General features: G+C 40.6%; 1 protein-coding gene across 1 annotated transcript in view; it reads right to left on the minus strand.

Annotated features, from left to right (window-relative positions):
• PIP4K2A (phosphatidylinositol-5-phosphate 4-kinase type 2 alpha) overlaps positions 1 to 25832 on the minus strand; it is a 201586-nt gene that overhangs the window by 60785 nt on the left and 114969 nt on the right. The window contains exon 4 of the mRNA XM_024199516.2: positions 5961 to 6113. Coding sequence (XP_024055284.1) covers positions 5961 to 6113 — 153 coding nt within the window. The remainder of the gene's footprint in view (positions 1 to 5960; positions 6114 to 25832) is intronic.

Below are 25832 nucleotides of genomic sequence, written 5' to 3' on the forward strand. Positions count from 1 at the left end.
ATCTGGTAGAAGTGAAAACCTAGTTTTACCTTCTACGTATTGGAAATATCCACCAACTTGCATTGTGTAGAAGATTGACTGGTTAGGGATTAGTGGTCATGACACACTATATGAATATTGATTGTCCCATTGACAAATTACTAAAAAGCAGACCAAGACCAGACAGTACTTCTAACGACTTTCTGATTCTGGTTTTTCCAGTGGTAGTTTCATATAGTATATGTGCACTGATATAACTCCAATACAAATGCCATTGCAACAAGATTTATTTTAATTATTTGGATTTAACTTTTCTTTCAGCTTTATCATAATAACTTTGTTCTTTTAACAGCAGGTTGTCAAAAACACCTAAGGAAAAATACCATATACTGAAACTGCTCTGTTCCTCTGGCTCTCAGTGTTTATGAAGTTTAGCTAACATTTGTTAAGTGCATTGAAATTCTCCAGTAAAAAGCATGTTAGAAGCAGAAAGTATTTTTACATCTAATTCTTAATGCTATATTCAAAGATTATGCCAGCCCCTTTTTTCCAAACACCTGAATCAAGTTACTGAAGAGTCAACAATATTAATGATATAATACATATTAATAAGTAATTCATTGTAGCAGAGACTTGAACTTGCATCTCCCACCTACAAGTGAGTACCTGAACAACCAGGCTACAATCATTCTCAAGTATGTATAGTACATGCTCCCCATTCTTACGATATTTGGTTCTCTTTAATTGGTATAAAGTCCACCTATGTACCCCTGGTGCAGACATCTTATTAATTACTATTACTGTAGGTATTAACTTAGAGCCTGACATTTTAAAAACGCCATACAAGCATTAACTAAACACCATCAAGGATTTTTCATTCATGTTAGACGCATCCTTCAGTCAAACTCTTGAAAGGGGCGATTGTTTATTCTGAAAGATAATCTGAATTTTAACTAGTTCAACCATCTCAAAATTTCTATATTAACTTCACAGATAATAAGGATTACCATTAATTGCCTGGACAAATAAACTGGGTAACACTTTCAGTTTGCTGCACTGATTTACAGATCAAATGCCTTTGAGATCAAAGCTATGATACAAAGATTGGAAGCTTTATAAACTAAAAAAATCACAAGTTACAATTAGAGAATAATTTTAACTGCTAATTTGTCAAATTCTAAGAAGCTTACACAGTATCATCTTTTACTAAAATGTATATAGTGTATATTTCCAGCAAAATAAAAATACATTAATCTTATATTGTATTTACACAGAGGGAGAGAAAAACAAGGATAATATAGGCAGGTAACTATGAAGTAATACACAAACCAACAGATTGTGATGACATCGTGAAAGTAATGTTTGAGTGGTTTGTGATGTCAGATCCTGAAACATGTGACAGCCTTCCTAGTTTGCTTGTGCTGCGTTTGAAGGAAGATTTTTACAAGTATGAACATTTTGACTGAAACAACATGTAAAATTGTTCATTTGGTCTGACTTCTCCTGCATTCTATTTTTTGTAAGTTTATGTTTCTCTAAGATACAGAATATCAGAAGGAACAGGTTTTTTAGATGTTACATAAACTTACAGTTTGATTTCAAGTGAAGACCAGTAGGATGCTGATGAGTAATAAGTAAGAGGCAGAGGCTGAAAATCAGATATTTGCTAGTCAGAGGAATAAATCTACTAGCTAAAAGCAGCAATGAAGGTCTTTGAGTGGGGTTTGATGAGGGTACCCAAGTGAGCAGCACTCCCAAATGCTTGGAAATGGGGTACTTAGTACTTCTCAGAATGCTGACCTTGGAATCTGCTAAAGGACCCAAATGCTCATATGGCCTTGGCTTACAGATGTGATAAATCTGAAGCCTCCTCTCCCACATACCAAAGATTGGTGGGACTGAGCAAAAGCCTTGTTCTTTTTCCTCCACTTTCCCTGCCCCAGCTGTGAAGAGTGAGGGGAGCTTCATTCTATCCTTCAGCCTTTCCTCCACACCCATCTGGCTGCTGGAAGGAAGGAGCATCACTCTTTCTCTGTTTTCCTCAGATGCTGCAAAGCAGAAACTGTTCTCTTTTCTTCCTATTGAGAAAGGAGTTTAAGCATTCCTCTCCACCCCAATTCCTAGAAGTTAAAAAAAAAAAAAAAAGACAAAGCTTTGCATTCTCTTCATTTCCTCCCTCCCTGACACAGTTACCTGCATACCACCGCAGTTGCTCACAGCTTTTATTTTGAGCTTCAGGATTAATGAGTATCAGAGGGGTAGCTGTGTTAGTCTGAATCTGTAAAAAGCAACAGAGGGTCTGTGGCACCTTTAAGACTAACAGAAGTATTGGAGCATAAGCTTTCGTGGGTGAATGCCCACTTCATCAGACGCAAGACTAAGGATTAATGAGGTTATCGTAATCTCACACACCATCACTGGTATTACGTAATAAGCACCATCAACATGCTTGGCATTTAAGAACCAGAGGAAAATTCTGCAAGAAAATGCGGTCTTCTTGCAGTATCAATCAATATAGCAAGTGAGTTGAAATACATGATATCAGGCCTAACATCCAGTAACTTTCGAGGTCTGCATTGTGTCTCAGATCCAGCAGTGCACACACACACAGTACTCTTGCATTTGTGCATACAGTTATGCACATCTATAAACGTTTGAAAAGAAGGCCCATAAACCAGTGTTTGAAGGGTCAATTGTGAAGCAACAAAAGGTTTTTGGTTTTTTGTAAGTGACCTATATTTGATGAATTGTCACTGATATACTTTGCAGAAGTTTTAAGGAGATTATGAATGAAGAAAGGGAGATCACGACACCTTTATCCCGTTGCTCAGCATCGTTTGCCTTCTTCTGTCCGTGCCTCTGATTCTGTATCTCCTCTGCTGCCTCATCCTGCCTCTTTCTATTCCTGCTCCCTGGTCTCTCTTTCCTTTCCTATGTAATACTCTCCTCACTCTGTCCCACTTCACTGATACTATATAAGGCTCTTCTACTCCAATTTCAGGAATTTCCAATTCGTAACACATGCCTATTCTCATAGTGTAACACTGACAGACCCCAGTCGTCAGGAGGCGGGATCGAACCTGGGACTTCTGAAGCTTACTGTATGAGCCTCTACTGCAAGAGCTAAAAGCCATACGGCTCTTAGCTAAGGTTGTAGCTGACTCATTAATCTCTAGATGGTCTAGGTGCCACTAGAGGGGGGGACAGCACCACACCAAGTAAGCACTGGTTACATACTTCACCTAGCTGAGGAAGCGTGTCCTGAGCCAGGGCCGCCCAGAGGATTCAGGGGGCCTGGGGCAAAGCAATTTTGGGGGCTCCTTCCATAAAAAAAAGTTGCAATACTATAGTAACATGTATTTGGAAATGTAAAAAATAACCAGTGAAATACATTCAAAAATTATTTTTTAATAATTTGAAAATACACAAAATACATTATTTAAAAACCCATTTAATGCTTTAATTGTATGTATACATTTGCAATTACATAATGGGCTGTTGCTGGGTGATGGTTGGTGCCAATGGGCTGTCGCTGCCTGGGGGTGACGCTACTGTTGCCCAGGGCTGGGTGGGGAGCTGGGCTCTGGGTCGGTGGGTGCCCAGCTCAGAAGGGCTGGGCTCGGAGCTGGGGGTCAGGGCAGTGGGGGGCTGGGGTCGGGGGGTGCCTGGCTCAGAGGGGCTGGGGTCGGAGCTAGGGGTCAGGGCTGTGGGGGGCTGGGATCGGGGGGTGCCCGGCTCAGAGGGGCTTACCATGCCGCTTACCCCCTCTCCCAGAGCCTCAGTGAGCCGCATCCAGGAGCTCCTGCCGCTCGGCCCGCCGGAGCTCGCAGCCCCGCCCCCTTACCACGCGGCTCCGAGCGGGAGGACCTCAGGACCCACCCGAGCCACGCCACTGCAGCGCTGTCCAGGGCTGCTCCTGGACGCGGGGCGCTGAGGCGCCGGGGGATGGAGGAAGGCGAAGGCGGGGAGAAGCCTCCGACATTCTCGTGGGGGCCCCTGCGGGGCCTGGGGCAAATTGCCCCACTTGCCCGCCCCGGGCGGCCCTGTCCTGAGCTCCAGAGACTTCCCAGTTAATATCATGGACAAGCCCCCACTTGTAACACCAACAGACCCTGGTCATCAACGGTTGGGATCAAACCTGGAACCTCCAGAGTTAAATGCACGAGCCTTTACTGCATGAGCTAAAAGTCTCATAGCTCTTAGCTAAGGCTGTAGCAGACTCATTAACCTCTAGATGGTCTAGGTGCCATTGGAGGGGGACAGAGTGCCACACCAGGCAGGCAGGAGTTACAAAAGCATATTTACATTTCCAAGCCATTGTTTTTTGGGAGTGACAGGAGACTGAACCACATCATTGAAAGCAAAACACCACGAGCAAGAGGAAAACAGGAGAAATTAAGGCTGGAGATGCCTGACCTGATGAGGTAACATTACTCACAGGTCTAAAGTTAAAATGCTAATGCAGTCATAGGAAGAGTCCAAGAAACCACGAGGGCAATCTCCTGATGGAAGTTTGAAGCATTTTAACAGTGGTGTGAACAGAGCAAAAATGGTAGGCTCCCCATCCTTTCTTTCAGCACCCCAACCCCTGAGCTGCTTCGACAAAGCTGCTTTCCCCTGCCCTCCTCCAACTGCCTCACAGCTGCTTAAGCAGCAACTCTGCTCATTGGGGATTTACCTTTCAAACAGAGAAATCTAAAGTAAAGTAATATAATTATTATGCAATGTCCTTTCTCTGATTCTTTTTGGATTGTCTGTAGAGCTGGACAGAGAACGGTAATTCTGTTTTGCAGAGGATTTTGATATTTTGAAATGTGGATTCGTTCTGATTCAGAACAAAAACCAAAAATTTCTGAATCCTCTGTGAAAGGGAAAGGAGCCCCAGCTCTGGGACAGTCTGCCTGGCAGGCTGCCTTGTAACCATAGACCCTGGAAACCCTGGGGCAACAGGTTGTCTAGGAGCTATGAGTCAGGGCTTAGGGTTAGAATTACTCATGGAGCTGGGGCTTTAAGAAAAAACACCAATATCACAAGATGCATGATAACATCACAAGAGCTGGCACCACAGCATTTAGCAAACAGGCTGAAGCCACTTAGGGTATGTCTACACTGCACAGTAAACCAAGGCTCAGACTCAAGTTTAAGCCTAACCCCGCACAGTGTCCACACACAAAGCCAGATCCCATCCCTACCACTCCAATCCCTTCACACCACTCCAAACCACCAAGAGTTAGTGAGGGTGAAGAAATGCTGGAAGGAAGGAGAAAGAAGATGCTTTTTAGGAAACTTTTAGAGATTTTTAAGATGTAGTTATAATCCCCACCCCTCCCGGCCACACCCACAACAAAGGTTTATGCAGTAGAGAGTGCGATTTAACAGGTGTGGGAATATGAAAAACAGTATCAATTTTCTTTAAACTCTCTGAAAGATCTGTTAAGTATTTTCCCTGCTAAGTATGTTGTATATCCAGAATACATCTTGGCATGGTATAACAGTTTTTATCAGCACTCATCTGAGGTGACTTATATTATTCCCTCATGGCTTTGCCACACGAGTAGCGTGGTTACCTCAAATACATACTGATAAAACCTTTTTACCCAGCACCATGTATTCTCCATATGTACAAAACACACACACACTTGATTACAAGTGATGAATGTTGCATTTATATATAAAATGAAAATAAAGTATTGCTAAAATATATAAGCAGCATTTAGTCAATGAGACCGTGTGACGCACAAAAGGAAAATGAACTAAATGATCTGAACTGATTCTATTTTCACAATCACTTATCAAGATCTTTTGACATACCAAAGAAAAATAATCTGAAATTAACTGACAATACATTAATAATGCAGCATCTCTACGGCCAAAACATCACACACTTAAAACTCTTCCTTAATCACAGAGAATTTCATTTACATTTTTCCAAATTAAATTTTTTAATACTTCCCATCTCCTGATGGAAACTAAAACATTACCTGATGATATTTCTTCAGAATGTTGTGCATTTCTGCTACATCTTCACTTGTTATAGTTTTGATAATATATCTTTTGTCATATGAGGTGTGAAAACGGGCACCACTTCGTGCTTGAGAATCATTAGCAAGTGGAGCACTTCTCGTCAAGGAATTCTGCCACATTAATTAAAAAAGGGAAAACATGTCAGACAAAAATACACAGTGTAGTTGAAATGCATGCAGTACACTCAAATTTGTTTTCTATTCTCTTACAAAACATTTGCACCTTGCTCAATTCTACCAAAATGCCAGTCGGCTGCTAGCTTGGCTGAATGGTCATTTACTTCACAAAATATTTTGCAAAGAGAAAAACACCAGTGTCCACCAATGTTTAAATGATATTTCTGAAGTAAATTTACATTGATTTTGTACTCTTTATTTTAAAAACAGTTAGCTTTTGGAAGAAAATTAAATGGGGAATAAAACAGTTGGAATATAATAGTACACCACAATAATTGCACATACAAAACGAATCAGTTGGAGCACTGTCATATTAATATTAATTAATGTCTGAGACAGTGTAATCTAGCACACAAAGCATGAGATGAGAGTTAGAATTCCTTGGTTCTAATCCCAACTCTACCACTGATTCAATGTGTGGCCTTGGGCAGGTTACATGCAGTCTCTGTTTCCTCTTCTGTAAAATGAGGGTACCTCCCTCCCTCCCTCAAAGGGGAGTTCAGAGGATTAGTTAATTTTGTATAATGCTTTGAAGTTACAAAGTGCGACAGGATTAGCAGGTGTTATTAGACTGATACTTATGTGACCTCAAGCTACAATAGGGTAAAGAATTCTCTTGCATTTTAGGGAAAACCAATGAGCAGTCAGGTCAGCATTACTTTTACCATTAGGACTGGCAAAATGAAAATTATATAGTAAAATTCAACAAATACAGTGTACCATTGGCTGAAAATAACTTTAGATATAAATGTTTATACTGGTTGGAATATACCAGGCACAGTATCTAACAATTTTTAAAAGTTACATAAATAAAATAAAATAAATAATAAATAATAATAATAATGAAATTACAACATGTAACAAGAACATACAATACCACTCCTACACCCTATTTAAATCTCCACAAAATTAGACTTTACTCCAAAAAGTCTAATCAAGTTAGGTATGAGTTCTTGGAATATATTCAGAGACTGTACCACTTCTGGGTTCATAGAGCCTGCAGTCCAGTCCCCACTTTGCTTATCATTAGCTACAATTGAAAGAAATCCAACCCCTACCTCTCTGCACATAATGCCATTCTACTCAAACAAATGCTGCTACAAACAAAACAACCCCCATTCCCTTTAAATAGATGATGAATTCTTACAATATATTGGTTCTCTGGAAAAAAGCTATTTGCATAGAAAATTGTATTAAAACTTTGTATACAATATACATTTATGCAACTTTCAACTGCAAATCCTTAAATGGTGATAGTCCCAGCAAATATCTTGTTGTAGTACTCTTAAAACAGGCAGAATAATTACAGTAGCAACACAGTACAATGTACTTTAATCTTTCAATATAGCACATTGTTGAAAGAGTCAGAGATAGATGTAGGATCATACTGCAAGAATGAGAACATTTTTAAAAAGTTATAATCACGTTCATTCCATATGAACAAGGGGCCAAAACCACAAAGGTTTATTTTAAAAGAATCATCTTCTATTTGGCATGGAGGTCCCTTTAGTGGGGCAATTATCTCTGCTTCTTTCTTCATTAAATACACAATACACTGTGTGCCAGAAAACACACATCAATGGCTCAATACAGCAAAATACAACCACTGGTAGAAATATAATGGCTGTTTATGCCAGACCTATTGTTGAGGCTGTACACAGTAATGTCAATGTAAATGAAAGATATTTCTTGTTGTAATTTACTGCAGAAACCACCAAAAAGGAACAAACTTTCCAATCTTACTGAAACACTGAGGAATATGTACTGTACATTTTAGTGAAACTGTGATTTATATATCAGTGTGTTTGAGCACTGCATGGATCCAAATCTGCTCTTAGGAGAAACACATACAAGTCCCTTGGACTTTGGAGCCATGCATATTCTGCATGACTCCAGAGAAAGTATTTGGCTCCCAAGTTAGAAGTGCTCAGTGAAGATGCCATTTGTTAGCCAGGTTATGTAACCTGTAATGAGGCATGGGAATGATGATGGTGCTGATTCAGGACAGCACCTGAGCACATGCTTAACTTTAAGAAGGTGCATAAATCCCATTGACTTCAATGGGCCTTTAACACACACTTACATTCTATCCTGAACTGAGGAGGCTTTCCTGAATCAGGGCCTAAATACTAAATAAAAAAGGTTTTCCACAAGGTTTCTTTATTCGGTCCAGTAAGGACCGGCAAAAACAGGGAGATACCAAATATAAATGTAATGCTCAACTGGAATGAAAGTACTTATAACATGGAGTGTGGGAGAAAAATAGAAAAACTTTGCTGGGTTCTGTGGGTTTTTTTTTTTTTTTTTTTTTTCATTTAAAATAAATAGGCAGACATGGTTAGCTGGGGTTATCCTGACAACTGTGATGAAACAACTGCATGGTGATCCCTTCCACTGTCTTCTTCATACAGATACAGGATGCTGATGATAAGCTAGGGCATTGAATGTCCCTTTCCTCTCCTGTGATCCAAAGAGACCTTTGGGGCAGCCACTGATGGCCCAACTCCCTCTCTGCAGGGGGAAGGATCTCGAAGACCCACTTCCCCAAGTGGAGATTCCTCAGAACAGGCAGGATAGGCTTTGCACACCATGTTCTGAGTCACGGTTTTAAATAGAAAGGAAGCCTGCAACTTTATGTATTGCTGCAGCTCATCCACTTTCAGATGTTCCATCCTCTGCACTTCCCTCCCCGTTCCTCGCTCCACACTGGAAAGATGACCAAAGGAATGTTCTCCGTTCTGCCATTGGGGTGTTATTTTTTGTTTACAATTGTGGTCTATATTTGTGAGACACTGGACCAACCACCTTAACGCTACATTTGATGCTCAGCATTCCATTCATTTTATAATTAAAGATAAATTTTCAACTAAATTGGTGAGCTTAGAAATTCTTAATACAACTCCACTCCTCCCCCAAAACACTGCAGTGTATCAGTTTTGTTTCCAGAGCTCTTCTGTAATGGGTTAAAATGTAGCTTTAAAAATTTTTTTTTATATAATAAAAATTAAAAAAATAGAAGCTCAACAGCAGTCAGCTTCATTACCACCTCCAGAAAAATGTTAGGACTTAAAAATGTCAAACATTAAATATTTAATATAATAAATTATTTCTTAGAAAAGTAAATTACAGGTTATTGTTGCATGTACAGTAGTCACATGAACTCATGCTCAGTTATTAGGATATAATTCAGTTAGCAACAACAGGAGTTACTGGGCAATTAATTACAACCGTTCCCAGAAGAAAAAGGTATCTTATTCTCTGGTAACTATACAAATAAAACTAGGTTATTTGTCAGTAACTGCAGTTCTCTGAATATATTACTCCTGAAGAACCCTAACCTTGGATTTTTGAGCAATGTGGCATAAATTTTGAAAACAATTAACTGAGGAGCAGGACATGAGTTGTTGCACATTCATATTTTTTATGAAGAACTGCAAAGAGGTGTGGTCCACACCACCACTACTGAAACGGGGAAGAGGAAAGGTGGATGTGTGAAGGCATATTCTGAAATTTTCAGTTCCTACTAAGTAATTGTGACAGACCCAAACCAGTGGGGTACAGGAGTCTGGTAGAGGGCAAATATACTGGTCACTGGATGAGTAGTTTTCTGTTCCCTGAGTGACCAGAGAAGGGGCTGTGCTAGAGTAATCAGGAACCTGCTAGAACCAGTTAAGGCAGGCAGGCTAATTAGGACACCTGGAGCCAATTAAGAAGAAGCTGCTAGAATCAATTAAGGCAGGCTAATCAGGGCACCTGGGTTTTAAAAAGGAGCTCACTTCAGTTTTGTGGTGCGAGTGCAAGGAGCTGAAAGTGAGAGGGTGTGCTGCTGGAGGACTGAGGAGCACAAGTGTTATCAGACACCAGGAGGAAGGTCCTGTGGTGAGAATAAGGAAGGTGTTTGGAGGAGGCCATGGGGAAGTAGCCCAGGGAGTTGTAGCTGTCATGCAGCTGTTACAGGAGGCACTATAGACAGCTGCAGTCCACAGGGCCCTGGGCTGGAACCCGGAGTAGAGGGCGGGCCCGGGTTCCCCCCAAACCTCCCAATTGACCTGGACTGTGGGTTCTTCCAGAGGGGAAGGTCTCGGGGCTGTTCCCCAACCCACATGGTGAATCTCTGCGGCAAGAAAATCCGCCAATAAGCGCAGGACCCACCAAGATAGAGGAGGAACTTTGTCACATAATCTACAGCATCATTTTCCATCACAATATTTGGAGATTAAGGGCCAGATTCAGATTACTTTCCTACACTGAGGGGCACTTATTACAGCACAGTCACATTAAAGGGAGAAGGGTCTACTTGCAAAGAAAGGTACTACTACAACACTTGAGTAAGGATATCAGAATTTGTCCCCACATACAAAACGTAGAAGGTTCTTCATCACTGAAATTTTTTGCCAGTGTTCCTGAAACTCCATTGTTTTTGTAGGTGCTTTTGTATATATAAAAAAAGAGAGACATTACGTGTACCAGGAAAAAAAAAAGTGAGAGAGAGGGGAATCAGTAATAAAAGAGTTCGTGGCCCATGTTTACGCCAAAACCTTTCACAAAGTATCATTCTGAACAGGGATTTTCAAGCCTAATCAAAGTACCGGTAGGTTTTTTGTTGTTGATTAATTTCAGCCCATGAAGATAGCTTCTAAGATGGCCTCTTTTCCCCAATCAAAGTGCTTGAGAGGGAAATCTTGTGTGAAACTCACATATTTAGCTGGTCTTCCTTTGTTGAAAATAAATAAGGACACTTACAATTTCCATAAACATTTGCTCGCTACACTCTGATCCTGCCACTGGATTGATGCAGAAAGACCCTTGTGCACCATGTAGGTCCCTTTGCGAGACTGGGGCCTTCCTTTTCAGGAAACAGTTGGCTCTGTAAATATGAACTGCAGATTTTGCTCATTTCCCTTATTTTTTTCCAGCCATAAAGGCATTACACAATTATATCTTCACATATTTTCTTCCTCTGTCTTGTTTTTTAAAACCCATGTCTTCACAAGAAGACATCACAATTAATCAGGGTTAAATGAACACTAAATAAAGGGAGAAGCCAGAGGAAGATGAAAGGGCCTTTAAAGTAAAATGTCTTCACTGGATTGTGGAAAAAAATTATATATGCCAAATTTCTCAATGTACAGAATATGAATAGTTATCTCTCCCCCACCCCATTTTACTCCAGTTACTATTCTAATTCCTTTGCACAACTCAACAGGATTCTGCAAGGCTCATAGCCAATAAGTGTGAAAACTATCCTCTGATCCCCAGTCAAAACTCACATTCTAATGAATTAGAAAGTTTGATATGAATGAAAAAAACCTCTCTAACCCAAAACAGACAAAGTGAGAGGATGTTTTGTTTAGGAGTTTTTTAAAAACTCAGTTGAGATTTAACTATTGCTCACTGGCTTTCAAACTGGGTTCAAGGTCCACTGGTGGTTTGCAGGCCTCTGGAGAGTTGCCTGGGTCAAATGGTGCTGGGTCTCCCTGTTTCCAGCTGCTGAAATGCATTAAGACAGCTAAAAACACATTAAATACTATCTTGGTATTAACTTTCTATGTAAGAAACTGCTGTAGTTGCCACTGGTATGCTATGTGATTGCAAATGGGAGAGGATATGGCCCACACCAATTGTGAAGGGAAGGGGACGAGATCCAGGAATTAATTCTCTCTCAAGATAGGGGATACACTATGAAAATGAATCCTTGCTAGAGCTAGTTGTGAGGAGCAAAGCTACCCTTTGGGAGCCACATCCTGTAGTTACTAGGCCCTGGTCTACACTACAGTTAGGTCGACGTAAGGCAGCTTATGTAGACCTAACTATGTCAGTATACACTTTACAGCCTTGCTCCCGCTGATGTAAGTGCCCTACTACACCGACATAACTCCACCTCTACGAGAGGCGTAGGGCTTATGTTGGTGTAGTTAGGATGACGCAGTGTCCATGTCCATGCCCATGCAGAGCCGTGAAATTGACAAGAAAGTCCTCCCTGCTCCCAGCTGGGCTACTGCCCGCTGCCCCTGGCTTCCCGCTCCCAGCCAGGCTGCTGCCCAGGCTCCCCACTCAACTCCCAGCCGGGCTGCTGCCCAGGCTCCCCGCTCGACTGCCCCCGGGGTCCGGGGTCCCGGCTCCCCACTCCCAGCCGGGCTGCTGCCCAGGCTCCCTGCTTTCAGCCAGACTGTGCCTGCCTGGCTCCCCACTGGGAGCCCAACTGCACTGCGGCTCACGCTCTCTGCTGAGAATGGGGGCAGCTGGCTCACTCCCAGCAAGGAGAGGAGAGGCGAGAGCCCAGGTGGCTGGCATGCTCCCAGTGGGGAGGTAAGAGCCTGGGTGGCTGCCCTGCTCCTGTTGGGGAACAGGAAGCTCAGAGCTGGGGGGCAGCCCTGATCCCAGCAGAGAGCCAGGAGCCCGGGGGGCAGCTGTGCTCCCAGCGAGGTACAGTGAGTGAGGAAACCAGGCGGAGCTAGGCTCCTATCTGGGAGTCACATGGAACTGAGAGCCTAGGGTCTCACCTCCTCCCCGCCCCACCAGTCCTCTTAAGTTGGTGGAAGCGTTCCTGGTGAGGATGTGCACCACCAATAGAAGGAGGGCAATGTGGACATGAACCACTGCAGTAATTATTGTGGTGGCTGTAAGTCAGCCTAACACAGGTTGCCTAAGCTTGTAGTGTAGACAAGCTCTAGGTAAGACACGTTTTGATCACAAATGTAGTTTGAAATAATGGCAGGCATTGAAGAATACAATTCCCCTTAAGCCTTAGAAGAAGGGCTGCAAGTAATTTAGTAAAGGGTATTATTTAGTTCCAATACTACTAGCAAGTTGTTTATTGTGATTTTTCTTTGTATGTGCATTAGGAGATCATTCAAGCACATTAATTTGTTTTTCAGTTTATGGAAAGTTTTATCTTTGTATTGTGCCGATTACAATATTTGCTTGGAAAAGGCTACCACTTTCTGGTAGTTCCAAGGTACTACTGCGTTTTCTACTGGTGGGTGTTTGCAGACAATTTAATGTCACTGTTCCTGTCAAGCAGAAACACAAAGGATTCGCTAAGGGAAAACTTCCACACAGCATATGAAGTTTCTCATTTCCCAACTATACTAGCTACATTTATCACCCAGTTACAAATTTTCAAAACTAGACTTCATTAGAACATGTAGCCCTGTTGCCTGGACATCAGAGCAATCATCTTTCAATAAAGGGAGGAAAACTTGTCCAAACGTGCCAACGTTTGTAAATGATAGATAGGGCACACAAATTTCAACGAAATATATTAGACTAGAAAAGTTATAGGGAGCCACAGAGTGGAAACACAACAGCTATTTTGCTAAAAATTAAACAAGTTTTAAAAATAAGAAACCTTCCCACCTAGAGGCAGTTAGCATACATGATTTCCCTGATTCTTGGTTTAATAACAGACACCATCAACCAAAAACCTTTGTGCCCCAGCATTTCCAATTTATACTAAAGATATGTAGCATGTGTATTGTGGATGCAGAAAGAAGAGACTGTTGGGTAGGAAAGGGAAGTAAAGAATAGTTTAAATGGGGCAATTGGCATTTTTGTGTTTTGCGTCAGTTTCACACAGGTCCTTGCCAATTTTCATTAAGGAATTGTACATAATGGACAAGGGGATCCTGACAGTAGCTGGGATCTGGTACAGTAACTGATGAACTAACAGCTGGCAAGAGACGATCCAGACATGAAAATAACAGTAAAATAATGTGGCATTCAGTGCACAGCATATGTCACAGAGTGTGCGCAATTTTTTGGACTTTTCCTCTTTAAGGTTAGATATTAACCTCAGGAGATAAGTCTAGACTAGGATAAACATTTTTAAAAAAAACATTAACAATATTTTTAAAAGCACCATCTTATTTTAATGTAGATATACCCAAAAAGGTGCATAAGTTAGTGATTAACAGGCAGACTGAAAAATACTGTCGCATTCCCTTAACTGTGTTGCTCTTTAGCAGTCAGCTTAAAAACAGACCTAATTCATAGATCTGTTTTTCTGAGATAAAATGTATCACACTGCTTTCTGTGATGGAAAGTGGTAAAACAACAGTGTTGTAGCTAGACTTTGGTGGCAACATTGAGTGAAAGTGAGCAAACAGGACAATAAGATAAACTGAATATGCATCAATATACATAAAAATAACTGGATTTGACCTCCTTAAAGAAAGCAGCATAGGGCTCTTCAGCTCTTCTAGAGCTAGCTGCTATCACTGCCAGAGCCTTGTACATATAGGCACTAGCCCACCCTTAATTGGCATAACTCCTCCTGTACATGGGATTTTGTAAATGGATTGTCAGTCTTTTCTTATTTCCTTCCCAATCTCAAATGTAACTCAGATAAAAGGAGCTCCCAGACACAAAGTAGCTTTAACAAAGAGAGAAAAAGAATAGTGGAGGGGAAGGAACAGATAGAAAGGGATGAGCAATGGAAGTGCCAGACTGTTTGCACCCCTTCTCAGACTCTAATTTTTTTTCTTGTTTAGAGAAAGAGAAGGGAAAGAAACCAAACCAGTTACTCTTTAGAAATGTATAGACTGGAAAGGGGAGGGGCGATGAAGGATTTATCCTTTACATGTATTTAAGAGTGGCCCTATAAAGCAGCTGTATTCTGCCCTTGGAAGGGGATAGACTAAATGTTTTAATAGCCCTTTCATGTCTTTCACTATGAACTAACAGCACACTCCTATTATGCAGCTACTGTACACAGCGGCATGTTTACATAACAACAGTGAAGCATTAGTCATACTAACCACAAACAAGTCATTTTATTAATTCTGTTGTCAGTAAGAGCAATACTGCTATGTAGTCTCCAAAGAGCATTACAGAACAAGAAAAGATCACATGAGGTCACACAACCCTGTCCCCTTTAGGTTTATCCCAGCCTTCTCTATTTTATCACCATGTGCCTCAATCCCCTCTCTCGTGATTAAAATGTCTGTCAACCTCATGTATACTATTCTACTTAATAGCTTTGCTTAGCAACTTATTCCATGTATATTAATTATTCTGAGTGAAATAGTTCTGCTTGAATTCCCTGTCCACTTTTAATTTGTGAAATTTTAAGCCTGTGCGTACTGGGTTTTGATCTCAGGAGAGTGAACAGTTTTCTACTTTGTAAATGTGAATACTTATGGAGGTCACCTTAAGAATAAGCTGAACTTCTGTACAGTAATTACTTAAACAAAGACATATTTAGTATGACAAGCTTGAAGAGGCTTCTAATAAAATCTTTTCATTTATTCACAGGCCACAGAATAGTTTCCTTGTGAGGAACCCTGGTTGAAATGTCACATTGCCTCTACACAGGTCAATAAAAAGATCACCTACGTGTGCACTGAGTAACAGGCAACAGATTTCATTTAAGGTCATGAAATTAATCTGACCTTCAACATCTAAAGGTTACAATCACAGCCAATGTGTCTCATACCACAGAACTACTTGATAGTAAAATAAATGAGTTCATTAATTCTACAGTATTAAAAATAGCCTGCTGAAAGCCACACTGATTTTTATTAGTAATTCATTCCCTAAAGCGTTCTTGATGCAGATTAACTTTATCTGCAGAACTACATTACATATATTTGTTTCACCTGCACTGCAATAGGCAGTGGAAGCGCTTTAGTAAATGAAAGGTCATTCCATTCTACTGTAGCTTAGAGTCCAGTGAAATAATTTATACTTTTTCATTTTATTTTGGGGAATTTCTTATTTCATTTTATTAACTCTGACCATCTTGGGATGGGGGTGGGGGGAAAGCGGATTGGGTTCTGCCCCCAAGGGGCAGGAAGATCCACAAGGGGGGGCTGGAGATGGAACACACCCTGCACTCATCCCACAGAAGCGGCTCCCATGGCTCCTGTTCTGTGGGCCTGGGGCCAGCTCTCTGCTCCAGTTATTGCCCGGGTTTGGCCCAGACACCCCCTCCCATCACGTGCTAGGTGCTGTACAAAGAACAAAAACACAGGCCCTGTCCAAAAGCGCTTACAATCTAAGTATAAGACAAGAGATGGCTACAGAGACAGGGGAGTACAAGGAAACAATGAGACAATATTGTCTAAATATACACATGATGGGAAAGGGGAACAGCACAAAAGGAGAGTGAACAATGTGATTGCAGCAAATGCCATGCAAGTTGCAAAATTTTTGGAGGTGTGTGCGCACACCTCCTGGGTCCTAGTGCCCCCAGAGTGGGGGACCTCCCCTGCATAGTTCTAGGTCCAGGGAGGTGCACCGGGACTGAAGCCCATTTTAAACTGTTACCAACAGGTCCTGCATTTGGGGCCTGATTCAAAGCCCAGTGAAGTCCATTGGAGTCTCTCTTTGGACTTCAATGAGTTTTTCCATAGAGTTTAAGGCCAAAAGGGACCATTAAACAGACCCACCAACAGCAATTCCGGGCTCCAGGGCAAAACAGTCAATGGGCTACCACGCCCGCGTGGATGCAGTCCGCCGGACATTTGGGCGGTGTTGCGCCTGCGCTGGCTGGTGCCCAGCAAGCTGCTGGGCGCCCTCTTCCGACACGGCCAGGGTTTCTACATGCCTGCCTGGTAGGGTTGCCAACTATCTAACTGCGCAAACCCAAAGACCCTTGCCTTGCCCTGCCCTTCTCTGAGGCCCTGCCCCCTGCTTACTCCATCCCCTCTCCCTCTGTCGCTTGCTCTCCCCTACCCTCACTCACTTTCACCAGGCTGGGGCAGGGGGTTGGAGTTCAGGAAGGGGTGTGGGCTCTGGGAGGAAGTTTGGGTGCGGTAGAGGGTGCGGGCTCAGGGAGGGAGTTGGGGTGCAGGCTCTAGGCTAGGGCACAGGCGGGGTCCAGTGCTTACCTCAGGCGTCTCCTGAAAGCGACCCCTCTGGCAGAGGCTCCTAGGCGGGAGGCCCAAAGGGGTCTCCACATGCCGCTGTGCGCAGGCACCGCCCCTGCAGCTTCCATTGGCTGCAGTGCAGTTCCCAGCCAATAGGAGCTGCGGAGTCGGTGCGCAGGGCCGGGGCAGTGTGCAGAGACCCCCCTGCTCCCCCCGGGGGCCGTAGGGCCGTTCCGGCTGTGGCGCGGAGTGAGGGCAGGCAGGAAGCCTGCCTTAGCTCTGCTGCGCTGGTGGCGGCAGCGGCAGCCGGGCCCTTTTAAATCGCCCGGGCCCCTGGGCAATTACCCCCTTTGCCCCCCCTGCCGGCGGGCTTGCCATTAGATCATCTTGTCTGATCTCCTGTATATAACAGGCCATTAAAATTTCACCCAGTTACTCCTGTATGGAACCAAATAACTTGTATTTGGTTAAGGTGTAGCTTCCAGAAAGACATCCAGTCTTGATTTGATGAGATGGAAAATCCACCACTTCTCTCGGTAGTTTGTTCCAATGCTTAAATCACTCTCACTGTTAAACAACTGTGCCTAATTTCTAATCTGAATTTGTCTAACTTCAGTTTCCAGCACAGGTTTTCATTAGGATTTTCTCCACTTGTTTAAGGAGCCCTTTAGTGCCAGGTATTTTCTCCCCGTGAAGGTAACTATCATTAAGTCACCTCTCAATCTTCTTTCTTAAACTAAACAGATTGAGCTCTTTAAGACTCTCAATTTAAGACATTTTCTCCAGGCTTCAAATCATTTTACTGCATCATTTCCAGTTTTTCAACATCTTCTCTAAAATTTGGATACGAGAATTATAAGCAGTATTCCACTTTCGGTAACACCAATGCCACATATAGAGTTGAAATCACCTCCATACTCCTACTTACTACTCCCTTATTTACATATCCAAGGAATGTAATATCTTTTTGTCACAGCATCACACTAGTGGCTAATGTTGAGTTGTTTGTCCATTATGACACCTAAATCCTTCTCAGAGATACTGCTTTCCAGGATATCGTCTCCCATTCTGTACATACGGCCTGCATTCTTTGTTTCTAGATATCTACTTTTGCATTTGGCTGTATTAAAACACATTTTGCTTGAATGGGCCAATATTACTAAGTGATCCAAATCACTCTGTATGACAGCCTTGTCCTCAATAGTTATCATTCTGCCAATCTTTATCTTATTCACAAATTTTATCAGCAGTGATTTTATATTTTCTTCCAGATCATTAATGAAAATATTGAACAGCATCAGGCCTAATACCGATCCCTGCAGAACCTGACTACGAACACTCTCATTCAATAATGATTCCTCATCGACGAATACTTTGAGATTTGTCAGTTCTCAAGCCATTTAATACACTCTATTGTATAGTGCTAAATTTTTAATCAGGATGTCATGTGGTACTGTCAAATGTCTTACAAAAGTCTAAGTATATTACATCTATGGAGTTACTTTTATCAATCAAATTTATTATTTCATCAAGAATGAAATTAGGTTTGTTTGACAAGATCAACTTTCCATCAAACCATGTTGACTGGCATTAATTATATTCTTATCCTTTAGTTCTTTATCAATTGAAGCCAGTACCAACTTTTACATTATTTTGCCCAGGATGGCAACACTATTTTGGCATTATTTTGCCTTCTTAAAATGGCTTTGAATTGGGCCCTAATTACACTACAACACATAGTTCTTGAAAACCCTATTAAATATAGCAACAAGCAGGTCTCTGAAACACCCATTTTACCTTTTGCAGCTTTAATTCTCTATTCCTATATTTTACATTAGCAAGGCTTTCAAATACAGCAGGAGCCACAAGAGTTAGTAAAATAGAAGCAGCAGCTTAATTTAATCAATAAAGTTAATATACTAATGTTAATTATCCTAATTCCAGATAATAAAGAAGGAAGTAACTCTTCAACACCTCAAAAAAAAGTTTTGGTTCTGTTGCCTACACTGAACAATTTTATGCCACATGAGTTAGATATTTCTTTGGATTCACTTGTTCAGAATAAAGTTATTCTTCTTGTGGGGGAGAAAAACTGACCCCTATTCCCTCCCCCACAAAAGGATAGGAGAGATGAGGTTTACTCTACACTAGAAAGTTACATTTATAACTGGCAAAATGCTACCTTAATTTTTTTTTTAATGGAACTGCCAGTACAGCTCTTCCTTCGCTTCCCACTACCCCTAAAGTTCACAGTGAGGATGTTTAACTCCACAGTGGGAGGTCTAGGATTAGCCAGAGACTCAAAGAAAGTGAGGCGATTTAAAGGTCAATTTAATTAGCTCATTCTAATCTTTAATCTTTTATACATCTCATGTAAATGTCATTGTTTAATAATTGCTACTTCTGTAATAGACTCAAGATTATATATCTCAACACTTTAAACATTTAAGCTACATTCTGGATACAGTACAAATACTTTATTAAGTTCCTCTTTATAAAAAAGTCAAAAATTATCACAGAAAAGCAGCTTTTTACAAAGAGAAAAGGTCGCAAAATTATAGTTTGTTGTGATGAAACAGATTTAAAAAAAAAGTAAGACATTAATCTTTCAAACAGAATTGACTGAATGGCACTGTACTCACTAGGATCTAAATCTTTCACTTTCAGTGGAATTTCACACGCGGTCTGGCTACAAGTAAATGTACTAAGAAATGCTAGTCTATAGTTTAATCTCATTCAAGCACACATGAATAAACAGGAGAACTAACTTTACAAGATATTCTGTGACATGCAGCTATGTATCTGAAATAAAAATCAAGGCGCAAGAGTTTGTATATTGTTTTTGGAGTCCATATGGGTCAGCTTTGCTCAAGCAATATAACTGCAGCAGTATGTAGCAGGAGCAATTATCCACTGTTGTACTAAAAACATGACAACTAAAACTGACGCTCATTGTGTCAGCCTAGTGATTTAACAGCTGTATAGTTCATGGCCATGAGGAGAATCAGGCATGGGTTCTGAGATCAGTCCTTTGTTCCCTATCAGTCAGCACCGGGAATGGTGCAGGATCAGTGTGTGCAATACTGGCCCCATTTAAGTCAATAGGAGTTTTGCCAGAATTTTACCCAATGTGTTTATCTTATAAGTAAACTTCCTATCTCTTTTGACAGATGTCTTCAACACTGATTGCCTATGAAGGCGACAAAATGAAGCTCACTGTAATGGCGAGAGAAGGATGGAAATGAAGGAGGAAATTGGGAGAAAGTTCTGTGATTTAGAGGACAGCACTGACAAATTACACTATTAGATGTATGTTAGATAATTCAGAGGTGGAATTCCTTTTCACTTCAGCGAGGCTCAGAGGGGACTGAGCTGGTGAAAGAGCAGGTCTATTATGCATGAGCTAGGAACAGTGACTAAATATTCTAATCGTCTGTTGCAGCTTGTATTGGAGACTGAGCACTGAAAGCCATCATAGAGAGCTCTCTGAGCAAAGATGCAGACTGCCTGCTTGCTTGCTTCTGCTCCAGATCTTGTTTTGCTGTGAAGCCTAGACTCTGGCTTCTTACCCCAGTTCATCCCTGACTCCGCTATTTGTCTCCTGTCTGCATCCTGGTACCTGACCCTGACTTCCTGGTATCCTGACCTGGCTCGACCCTGATCCCACTATGGGTCTCCTGACCGCAACTTGGTAATCAACTGGTACACAAAGGCCCTGACAACTAGATTTGTCAAGTGCCATCTCACTTCACTTTATGCTTTGTAGTTATTGTTCTCATCCTGGTATTAGCGAAATAAGGATGAAGACTGAGGGCAAAGGAGAAGATGCTGACAAGCTCAACCCCTATCTTCCTCCAAAATAACACTAATATCGCTGGACTGCCAGATCCACTGATGATGTAGGGAACGCAGCACCACCACTCAGAGATTAAACACTGTACTGAAGTCCAGAGTTGAGTACTTCCTATTCTACTGCAGGAGGCTCTTGGAGTCCAGCCACACTGCCTCAGAGGGAACTGACAATGAGGACAGTACTTGAACTGACAGATGCAAAGGGGACAAGAGAAGAAAAACAGGAGAATCCATTTGTGGTGCTGGCGGAGGGAAAGGAGAAGTGAAAGCCAATTATCAAGATTCAGAGAAAGTCACATTCCTTTATTTCTCATATTTCTCCATTATCCAGAGCAGTTAGGAATAAGTACTTCAGATGCTCCCTTTCAGAGATATGGCAGCACCAGCTGAAATTAAACCACTATTTAAGCTTCCAAATCAGGGGAAAAAATCAGCCACAGAAGCGTAAATTGTAATCTGAAGTAGCAGGAGGCAGTGTTAGTCAAAAAGGGGAGGAGCAGGGCATAATTATATTTATACATTTAAAGGTATGTTGAAAAATTCTAACAAAATATATCTCAATAGTTATCTTAACAACTGAGCCAAAAGGCTACACAGTAATTACATACCAACATAACATATACTGCAGCACATTATCAACAGATAAAAAGATCAGAAACCTATTCATGTATTTTCTGACAAAAGATTCAAGTTTCTTATCCTAGGGTAGACGACTTCATTCATCATAAGAGCTCCACATATTCATTATGCCTTTTTTTTTTTTAAGGTCTTGACAATTTCATCTAATATTTCATATTGTTTTTTCCCCAAAGGTTAAAGAAGTATCAATCTGACAAGTTCACTCACACAGTGAGAATGGTATCAAAACTGTGTACCAACGATCCATGCTACAGTAACTCCTGGCTTAGAAACTCCCTAGAAACTTTCTCTGATACCTTAATTTGGATAAGTAATTCAAAAGACATATCTGAAGCAGCATTAAAGTCCTCACTTTCAGTATCTCCCCTAACTGATGTGAGACTGTGCTCCAGAACACGTGGACTTTTCTACATTCCCATAACAAATCCCAGATTCTACTTTACACTTCATATACTTAATCATCAAAACTAACATGTATTTTGGGTAGCCTTGCTGGGATGACTTAAATTGATGAGAACTAGTCTCAGTCTTGCACTGATGTATGATTTTGTTCATACATAATTATCACTCCTGTATTGCACTGAGTACTACATTTAGGTTTTCCTCCCATTTAGTTTTAGTTCTCCTCTCTAGGCCTTTGTTTATAATAAATTAATAACTTTTTAAAAACTAGAATAATCAGTAGCTATGGAACTATGGGTTAAAATTTTGGCTCATCAGAAAACCTGGAATTCATCTCTTCCATATTAAAATGTCTAAGTTGGAGAAGCCTGTGAAAAATATCTAGGGACATGATAGCTGGCTTTGGTTGCCTCAAGAAAAAGAGGACTGTTATATAGATCCTGAACTGTCATAATTCCAAGATCATCCCACTGCTAGAAATAACTGTCTTCAGGACTTACACACATGTGGATTGTGAACCAGGATCCACAGGGGAGAGACTCCCTGAGACTTTAAGACTTTAAATTCAGATAGCCTGGGTTGTGTGAACAGCACTGTATTTTATGAGGCCTCTATTCTTCCTTAGGGATCAGATCAAAAGATATGTCTCAGTGCCTATGGGTTAATCAGTTCACAAACTATTTTATGAAGTGGAGAATTCTTTCCTTATGAATAAATTCTATCTATCCTCTGGAACAAATTAGCAAGGATATCTGCAGAAGATTCTGAAAACAAAGATATTTGGGAAGAACATTCATTTTAATTACACTATGTCTGATTAATGAAAGAGGTAAGTGGGACAATTTGTCTATATTAGTCCTATCTTGCTCTGTAATGGGGATGACATTGTTCAAAGTTAATTGGGATTCCTTTCTTGTGAACCATATTCCAAGTATTTAAACTTATCTACAGTAAATTACTCATTATCTGTTCCATAATCCTTTCTCTCAATGAAAATACTAGACTTCTCCCAATTTATTCTCAGACCTGAATACAGGGCACTCATTATAAGCAACAATGCTCATTGGAGCACTTTTCTGAATATGAAGCATAAAGCAGAAAATCTGCAAAAAGATATTACATCCCTTTCTTTACCAAGTTGGAATTCCCCTCTCAATGGGACATTTCACATTAAGTGAGCCCAGAAACAGAAGGGGTGAAACAGAACGACCCCGGAGTGTAGCCTTGAGAGAGAAAATGCCTCTAATACTAATGAACTAGTAGACGCTTGCTTTTGCTCCATTGTATAATTTCTTCAGCTAGTGAACAGGACCACACCAGTAAGATGGAACAGGCTTTTCAAATTTTCAGCCCTGGACAAATCCTGATAGGTCATAGTGGATTATTCCTGAAAGAAGTCTCTTAACCCACAAGGATTTTAGCTACTATTGGAAGCCATTATTTAGAAGGGAAAATGGGTGATAAAATGACAAGGTGGAGATCTCTCTTAGGTTTAAATACAAATTATATGGAACCCCTTAGGAAGTGAACCTTTCTCAAAGGCTTCACAATATGTTTCAGAAAGTAAAAGTGTCAGTTTGTGTTTGTGTTTTAAAAACAATTGAATCATGTCAGCTCAGGCCTGAGGCTTTTTCTTCTTCCACTGGGAATATGAACTCACTTTCTGAGGCTGGCTAATGCCTCTTATTGCCTAATTAATTAGGTGGGGACAATTTAATCAGTTAAAATATATTTGAATTCCTAGCACTGTAATTGTTCAAGCTCACAGATCACTATAATAAACAATAATATTGCATACATCTTGGTGGGCTCTGCGGTCAGCTTTTTAAATTTTAAGTATTGGCTTAGCTACATTATCTCTATTTATGAAACACTTTGGCCAGGACTAAACTTTATTTCTATATTCATATACCTTCTACCTCAAGATCCTTCCAAACCCTTCAGGTTAATATGAGATTTAATTCTGTCCTGGTTTTACAGAATTCTCTCATACCTCTGCATTGACCCAATTTAGATTTAAAGTACAAAGTAGCTTCCACAAATATTTTTAAGTGTTGAAAACTCAATAGTGATTCTCCTACAGAAAAAAACTTAAATACCTCCTAGCATATGCCCCTAGTAAAAATCTCCTAAGTAGTTTGCTTGTGTGAAGATTTCACTATGCTTCTTTACTGATGTAAGGAAATTCACCTTCTTTAAAAAGGTTGTATCCCACTGCAGAAAAGTTTGGGGAACATTTAGATTACCATCATTTATTTAGCACCGATTAAGTGTTCAGCTCTGGATAGTACAATAAAAATTCTGCCCTGAAAAACCTAGGATCTAAAAATCTCAATCTAAAATGATTTGAAAGAATTCTAGAGTATACTTGATAGTTTATTGGAACTATTCACCCTGTACATTTCCTTTTGGATTATCTTAAGCAATTTATGTGCTGGAGAGAAAAAATAATCTATATTCTCTTATAGTGGGATTTTATATTAGGACACAACAGATGCCAGATACCCACAACAGTAAGCTCTGAGGGGCAGGTACAGTCTTTCATCTGTCTGCAGAGTGAGTAGCACAATGGGTAGTCCATAACTGGTGCTCTTAGGTGCAAATAATACAAAAATAAGAATAAGTAAATAAGCCAATCTCCTCTGCATTCAAATTGAGGGCGTTACCTTTCTTTGAAGTTTTAGTTATTGTGTCTTATACAATTAAAATCTCCAGTGTACAAATGATGATTCTGAAGAGTGGCTAATGTGAAAAAGATTTTCTATATAAAATCACAATTCAACACATAAATGCCAGCAAAGTCTTTTCTCAATACAAATGTCATAGGTTATAACCCTCAAACATCTACTATCAATTCTAGTTTGTTTTCACACACTGCGAGCAATACAGTAACTTCTCCCGAAGAGAGAGACATACAGGCTCCATCCAAGATAGTTTGAAGGAGGAAGTCTCATGGTCAAATAGATGCGTTTCCCAGAGGACAATAACCTTCTCTTGTTTAGTATATTTTTTTAAACTCATCAGGGTTGAAGCATTAAAATGAGCACATCCTGGTTTTACTTCGACAGGCCCAGTGTTACTTATGATGTCCTGATGTCCCGGGAACTTCCTGCAGCACACCTGAAATGTCCTGGGCGTTTATTTTATCAAAAATACTATAACTGCCAAGTGTTTGTTCAAGATGAACGGTTATATTGAGTAAGCCCTTCTCGGTGTTTAGCAGGAACAAACAATCCAGTGGAATGAATGTTCAGTGTGATAAACTATGTTTGGAGTGGAGTGGAAAAAAAAAGTTGAGTAAGTGTATATACCATTAAAGCTCTTCTTTTGATCAAAGTGAATGTTAATGACACTTGTTCAGCATTTCACTATAAATGCATTCAGAACCCTTAGAGAGAAGTTGGGCCAACAAAAGATATTACCTCACCCACCTTGTCTCTCAAATATCCTGGGACTGACACGGCTACAACAACACTGCATACATTCAGAACACTAAGTAAAAGGAAAAAAGTCTTCCATTTCAAGTAATATGCTTGTCAGAAGCTGGCATACTGACACCAGCTGCATTTTTTAAAAAGCCTTTTGTACAACTATTTTGCAACTCTAAAAAATGTTCCACAAAAGCATTCTGGTTTTTGATTTTGAAAATATGGTCATTTTGCATCTTGTTAAATCTTTTGTTATCATTACATACATATTGCTATGATAACTTTGTCACCTTGAATATCCAGATTTTACCTTAATTTTCCAAAGCATTTCAAACATTAGCCTATGCCATTTATTAAATTGTAACAACCATCCCACCTCTCTTTTTCCCTGGAGCACCAACCTCTCTCCATCTCTGCTGAAGAGCAAGGGGGAAAAAAAAAAACCCAAATTCTCCAAAACCTTAATTAAAAGGGGTCATATCTTCCCAAATGGAACCTGCATTAAGATGTCCTCTATCTAC

Source organism: Terrapene carolina, unplaced genomic scaffold, assembly GCF_002925995.2.
Source record: "Terrapene carolina triunguis isolate 2854851 unplaced genomic scaffold, T_m_triunguis-2.0 Scaffold84, whole genome shotgun sequence".
Taxonomy (NCBI): Eukaryota; Metazoa; Chordata; order Testudines; family Emydidae; genus Terrapene; species Terrapene triunguis.